General features: G+C 45.0%; 2 protein-coding genes across 5 annotated transcripts in view; one reads left to right on the plus strand and one right to left on the minus strand.

The window, feature by feature from the left end:
• The window catches only part of LOC121543136 (tyrosine-protein phosphatase non-receptor type 23-like), a 39,480-nt gene extending 39,121 nt beyond the window's left edge, over positions 1-359 (minus strand). Inside the window, exon 1 of the mRNA XM_041852841.2 lies at positions 140-359. Within this exon, the coding sequence (XP_041708775.2) occupies positions 140-223 (84 nt within the window). The 5' untranslated portion in view covers positions 224-359. The remainder of the gene's footprint in view (positions 1-139) is intronic.
• Positions 360-678: 319 nt separating this feature from the next.
• On the plus strand, positions 679-5,678 carry LOC121543137 (GA-binding protein subunit beta-1-like). 4 transcript variants are annotated; one of them, XM_045216755.1, is made up of 9 exons: positions 679-796; positions 1,648-1,758; positions 1,968-2,135; positions 2,274-2,531; positions 2,784-2,916; positions 3,055-3,135; positions 3,325-3,489; positions 4,504-4,622; positions 4,709-5,678. In XM_045216755.1, exons 2-9 carry the CDS (start codon positions 1,651-1,653, stop codon positions 5,174-5,176), a joined length of 1,500 nt encoding a protein of 499 aa, XP_045072690.1. In that variant the 5' UTR covers positions 679-796; positions 1,648-1,650; the 3' UTR covers positions 5,177-5,678. The 4 variants fall into 4 exon arrangements, with proteins under 4 accessions (XP_045072690.1, XP_045072689.1, XP_041708776.2 ...); XM_045216754.1 differs by having other exon boundaries at positions 680-796; positions 1,651-1,758; XM_041852842.2 differs by having other exon boundaries at positions 682-796; positions 1,651-1,758; positions 2,337-2,531.
• Positions 5,679-6,979: the final 1,301 nt, after the last annotated feature.

Genomic DNA, 6,979 nt, shown 5'->3' on the forward strand with positions numbered 1-6,979 from the left:
ATCTTTACTTGATGCGTCAGGCTAATAACTGTCTACGCATGCTGGATGGTTATGATTATATTCCGTAATCCTTGTTTGGTTTACTTCCGATATCAGCCGCCTTGGGGTGCTCTGTTGCTCCACTCCCCACCCGTCTCACCTGCCTCACCGAAGGGCTGAACTGGAACTCCCCTGCCTCTTTCAGATCCAGCCAGATCATTGGCATACGGGGGACCGCCTCCATCGCGGCCAGCGATTGCACCGAGCCTGAGTTAGAGTGACTTCTCTTTAAATATCACTTCAGCAGTTTTGAATTCAGTGGATTTCTAGCTATATTGTTTCTTAAAAATCCCCAAACAACTGTGTCATGTCTCCTTTACACTTCAACAGGAAACGATGGCTGCTAAGGGACGTGACGCCAGAAGGAATGTTCCAGTGCGCAAATGTTTATGGGAAATGTAGTTCACTATATTAGATCAGACTCGTTTCACCAAAGAGGTTTACATTTGAAAGAATATATAGCTATATTCAATATCTTTGGTAAGACAATAACTAGATTACAGAATAGTATATTTTATGTAAAGTGATACTAATGTATCTTATCATGTTTGAGCGTGGAAACATTTCTGGAACATTATTGCTGCACACTACATACTATTTCCACTTCCGGTGTGCCTAGCCGCCATATTTGATTCTGCAAAAAATATAAATATTATGATATTTGTTTAGCTGTCTAGCAAAGTTACGAAAGTGTTCTAAACACATATTCGGCGTCAGAAATTAGAAGAGTTGCACTTTTAGCTAACGACTAGCTAAGGTAAGCAACACTTGAAAACCTAATCCATAGTTAGCTGTAGCTAACTATCAACAAACCGTGTCAAAGCTATGCTAACTTAGCTAGCCATAACGTTATGCTAACCAGCTAGCTACTTGTAAAACTAAGTAATTTACATTGTTAGCCGTCTATCTAGCTAGCTATCTTGAAATTTAGCTAAATACCCCAAACGCCAACGCGAAATACTATTAAGATGTTATTGATTATGTGTCGGGGATATGCTATTTTTTAAGTCTTGTGAAAATCAAAGCCGAAGCCATCTTCAGTTCTGAATGCTATTACTAGTAACTAGCTAGCTAGGAATAATAGTGCGGATGTGGAAGTAGCCAGATTTGGTGCCCACTTCTTTGGCATCCGTAGAGTTTCATATTCGACTTCCACCGGAACATAACACCAACCAAGTATTATCAAAGCTTATATTGTTGATTGTTACATTTTTAGATGTATTACTAGCTAACGAGAAAAGTTCAAGCCCAGCTAATTGAACTGTGCTTCTTCAGCTAGCCTGTGACTTGACACTGTATTTGAGCAAAATACATCATTTCACTTTTGCCAAGTAGGTTCTTATTGCTGCCACAATTTCACATGGGTTCTGACTACGATAGCTTCAAATTCACACAAACTGAATATTTCCTAGTACTGCAACTTTTCCTTCAATACAACCATGAACATTACACCAATGAGGCAACATGTTTCGTAGAGCATAAACAATGCTATTTTGGCAACGAAAACTTTTCTCTATAGACTTTTTAGCAGTGCCTGGCTTGTATTCACTCAGGGGGTTTGTCTTATTGTTTTGACACTTACTCAAAAGCACTCTTTCTGTCTCCCAGTAGATGTCACTGGTGGACCTTGGGAAGCGGCTGCTGGAGGCTGCGCGGGCAGGGCTGGATGATGATGTCAGGACCCTCATGGTCAATGGCGCTCCCTTCACCACTGACTGGGTAAGGGTCTCCCTGTAGGGATACTCACATCTACACAATTTCTGATTACACACTCTCACACCTCATGTAGCCTAACACAGAGATATTGTTCCTCAGATCTCTTGCGGTACATCACAAATCTACCTATGTTGCAGGGCTGGCTTCTTTCACACAATCCAGACACAGTGTTGTAGGGACTGGGTCCTCATAAATCAAACTGTGTGTTCTAGCTAGGGACGTCCCCGCTCCATCTAGCGGCTCAGTACGGACACCACTCCACGGCTGAGGTGCTTCTCCGAGCAGGCGTTAGCAGGGATGCCCGGACCAAAGTGGACAGGACCCCACTCCACATGGCGGCCACAGAGGGCCACTCCAATATAGTGGAGCTGCTAGTCAGTGTAAGGGCAACCAAATGTAAAGCTGACAGTATTCAGCTGTTTATATGAAAAACATAATAGTTTTAGTAAAGTGACTGAAAAACAAATGTTATTTTATGTGCCATGTTGAATGTTCACCACCCACACTTTGGAATCTAGGCTACCCGTCTCACTTTCCTGTCTCTTTTCCACCACTGGGGGGCGTGCTGTGCTTCCTGGCAGAGCGGAGCAGACATCAATGCTAAGGACATGCTGAAGATGACAGCCCTGCACTGGGCGGCCCAGCACGGTCACAGAGAGGTGGCAGAACTGCTGCTCAAATATGGAGCAGACGTCCACTCCCTCAGCAAGTTTGACAAGACGCCCTTTGACATCGCCATGGACACCAGCAACACTGAGCTCATGATACTGTTACAGGTGAAGGGACTGTGTGTGTTTTGTATTTATATGTCTCTGATGTTCATTTGTTTTCACAAAAATGCCCTTATGTCTGTCTAAGAACACGCAAGGGAAGTGAACACAGAAATAATAAGAAAAATCTAAACACATGCAAGTATGTGTTCTTATCACTGGTTTATGTAATACGTGTTGAGGCCCTGAAGATTAAACTGTTGCCCATTATGTGGGAGGAACTGTATCTGTGTTCTTGTGTTTTGTGTATGTACACAGGATGGCATGCAGAACCAAGTGAACATGAACCCAGAGCCCCAGTTCATCATCTCCTCTGCTGGAGTCGTGAACCTCTCTGACCTCGTCAACACCACCGCCAAGTCAGGTATGGGCAACTGGAGCACAGGTTACAGTAAGTTAGTTACAAATTAAGTAGACATTTATAATTGATATAAATGGGGAACCTTAGTAACACCTGACCTCACCCAAGACAATTCTAAATGGGATGACTTGATTGAGATTGAGGTTTTGCATTGTTTTATTATTCCAGGAGAATCTGTCTCTACCACCTCAGTCCTGGCAACACTGGCAGCCCTGGCAGAAGCCTCCGGTCCCATGGGTAACAATGCAGGTAAGTGATGTCTATGCATAACCATGAGGATAACACTACACATTACTCTGATGAGCTACTCATGTTACAATTAATAGTACTTTCATCATATTCTATAAAATGATGATACCTCTCTGTGCGTTAGGGCAAACTCAGATCTGTATGACAGTTCTTAGAGTTACTTACCATTGCAGTCTATCTTTCCCACAGGCAAATCTGAGGATGCGATCGCTGCAGATTCTGTGGACTCTGCCATTCAGCATGTAGTGGGCGATGGAGGTCAGAGGGTCATCACCATAGTGACGGACCAACACGGCAACCTGCAGCCAGCGGGCCTTGGGCAGCAGTTCTTTGTCACTATGCAGGGGCAGCAAAGTAAGTAGGAAACCACAGCCATATATAGCCATTTATACACTCAGTGGCCAGTTTATTAGGCACGCCACCCCGTTCACGAAAATGGTTCGTTCCTACAGACAGTGTGGCTGTGGCTTGCTATAAAAAGCAGGCAGACAGGCATCGAGGCATTCAGTTACTGTTCGATTGACTGTTGACTGAATGGGCATAACGAGTGACCTATGCTACTTTGAGCGTGGTATGATCGTCGGTGTCAGGCTCACCGGTTCCAGTATCTCAGAAATGGCGGGCTTCCTGGACTTTTCACACGTGACAGTGTCTAGGGTTTACAGAGAATAGTGCGACAAACAAAAAACATCCAGTCAGCGGCAGTCCTGTGGGCAAAAACTCATTGATGAGAGAGGTCGAAGGAGAATGGCAAGAATCGTGCAAGCTAACAGGTGGGCCACAAACGGTGCAGTACAACAGTGGTGTGCAGAACGGCATCTCGGAATGCACAACTCATCGATCCTTGTCATGGATGGGCTATTGCAGCAGACGACCACACCGGGTTCCACTCCTATCAGCTAAAAACAAGAAGAAGTGGCTCCAATGGGCACGCGATTACCAAAACTGGACAATTGAGGAGTGAAAAAACATTGCATGGTCCGACCAATCCCGGTTCCTGTTGCGTCATGCTGATGGCAGAGTCAGGATTTAGCATAAGCAGCATGAGTCCATGAGCCTCATCCTGCCTGGTGTCAACGGTACAGGCTGATGGCGGTGGTGTAATGGTGTGGGGAATGTTTTCCTGGCACACGTTAGGTCCCTTGATACCAATTGAGCAATATTTGAACGCCACACCTTGTAGAATCCATGCCCTGAAGAATTCACTGTTCTGGAGGCAAAGGGGTGTCAGACCCGGTACTAGAAGGGTGTACCTAATAAACTGGCCACTGTGTGTATGTTTATTTACTTGACATTGTGCTCATGTCAGCCTTTTTCAAGACATTACAATGAATGCATTCATCAGTTTGTTGTGTTTTGTTTCTGTAGTGGTGGCAGTCCCTGCTGGTCAGATCACAGAGGAGGTGGTGGAACAGGAGCCTTATCCCTCTCCGGCACGCAAGAGGAGAATAGAGGCTGCAGCCATCCTAACCAGACCCAAAGACAAGGTCAGCAAAGGTCGCCATATTTGTTGCTTGGCATAATATTCTGAAATATTTTCTCTCTTGTTACTGTATGTGTCCATTGTTCTCAGAAAGCGAAGTCAGGGGACAGCAGTCGGGAGCAGCTCCAGAAGCAGCTGCAGGAGGCCAACCGGAAGGCCCAGGAGTACCGCACACAGCTCCTACAGAAGGAGCAGGAGGCTGAGCAATACCGCCTCCGACTAGAGGAGGCCATAGAGCAACAACAGAGCAACAATACCAGCAATGCTACTGGTTCTACCAGCATAGGTGTCCAGGAGGGAGAGGAGGAGGTGATCCAAATGGAAAAACAACCAGAGACCGAGGAGAGAGTTGTAGAGGAGGACAAAGTGGAAGGGGAGGAGGACGTCCCACTTCGAGGAGACGCCATTCTGGTTAAAGTGGAGGAGGAGCTGGATTCAGGGGAGGGAGAACAGATAACAGTGGATGAGACCGAGGAAACGGAGAAGGCTTCAACTAAGGTCACAACAACCCCCAAAAGGGGGAGAGGGAGGGGACGAGGACGTGGAAGGAGGCGGTAGTCAAGTGTCCCTCTGTTCTCTTGGTGTTATCTCATGATATGTCTTGTTTTATGCTTTTATATTAATATTAACGGTTATTACTTGTTTATTTTAGAACAATAACGTTGTGCTTGTATTTGTAACTAGGTTTTGAGATTATTTTATTTACTTGCAATACTTTTGATGAAGAAGCCATTGGCGAGCACTTGTAAGCTAATGCTGAGCCCTGTGGGAGGAGTTAAGGATGCAGATTTCTCCACAGTGTCCAAACCATTCTGTGAATTTAGAGAAAGTAAGAAAAGGTATGTTTGCATAGGATTGTGTAAATACTGCAATGTGGGTTTGATTGCACTGTGTGTTCATTCTCCTAAGAATAAGCTTTCTAACACATTCTAGTATAGGATGTTCAATCCACAGCATTTCCAGTTCCTGTCTTCAGCGTCATGTTTAAAATAGTACAATCAAGTTAGCTCAAGTGTATAGTACTAACTGAGCAAATGTATCAGATTCTTCAGAAAAGGTTTTCCAAGGCTGGCTAAGTTGTTGTTATTTGCGTACCTGTACAGTGGGGGGAAAAAGTATTTAGTCAGCCACCAATTGTGCAAGTTCTCCCACTTAAAAAGATGAGAGAGGCCTGTAATTTTCATCATAGGTACACGTCAACTATGACAGACAAATTTCGGGGGGAAAAATCCAGAAAATCACATTGTAGGATTTTTTATGAATTTATTTGCAAATTATGGTGGAAAATAAGTATTTGGTCACCTACAAACAAGCAAGATTTCTGGCTCTCACAGACCTGTAACTTCTTCTTTAAGAGGCTCCTCTGTCCTCCACTCGTTACCTGTATTAATGGCACCTGTTTGAACTTGTTATCAGTATAAAAGACACCTGTCCACAACCTCAAACAGTCACACTCCAATCTCCACTATGGCCAAGACCAAAGAGCTGTCAAAGGACACCAGAAACAAAATTGTAGACCTGCACCAGGCTGGGAAGACTGAATCTGCAATAGGTAAGCAGCTTGGTTTGAAGAAATCAACTGTGGGAGCAATTATTAGGAAATGGAAGACATACAAGACCACTGATAATCTCCCTCGATCTGGGGCTCCACGCAAGATCTCACCCCGTGGGGTCAAAATTATCACAAGAACGGTGAGCAAAAATCCCAGAACCACACGGGGGGACCTAGTGAATGACCTGCAGAGAGCTGGGACCAAAGTAACAAAGCCTACCATCAGTAACACACTACGCCGCCAGGGACTCAAATCCTGCAGTGCAAGACGTGTCCCCCTGCTTAAGCCAGTACATGTCCAGGCCCGTCTGAAGTTTGCTAGAGTGCATTTGGATGATCCAGAAGAGGATTGGGAGAATGTCAGATGAAACCAAAATAGAACTTTTTGGTAAAAACTCAACTCGTCGTGTTTGGAGGACAAAGAATGCTGAGTTGCATCCAAAGAACACCAAACCTACTGTGATGCATGGGGGTGGAAACATCATGCTTTGGGGCTGTTTTTCTGCAAAGGGACCAGGACGACTGATCCGTGTAAAGGAAAGAATGAATGGGGCCATGTATCGTGAGATTTTGAGTGAAAACCTCCTTCCATCAGCAAGGGCATTGAAGATGAAACGTGGCTGGGTCTTTCAGTATGACAATGATCCCAAACACACCGCCCGGGCAACAAAGGAGTGGCTTCGTAAGAAGCATTTCAAGGTCCTGGAGTGGCCTAGCCAGTCTCCAGATCTCAACCCCATAGAAAATCTTTGGAGGGAGTTGAAAGTCTGTGTTGCCCAGCGACAGCCCCAAAACATCACTGCTCTAGA

The sequence above is a fragment of the Coregonus clupeaformis genome, unplaced genomic scaffold (assembly GCF_020615455.1).
Source record: "Coregonus clupeaformis isolate EN_2021a unplaced genomic scaffold, ASM2061545v1 scaf0790, whole genome shotgun sequence".
In the NCBI taxonomy this organism is placed as follows: Eukaryota; Metazoa; Chordata; class Actinopteri; order Salmoniformes; family Salmonidae; genus Coregonus; species Coregonus clupeaformis.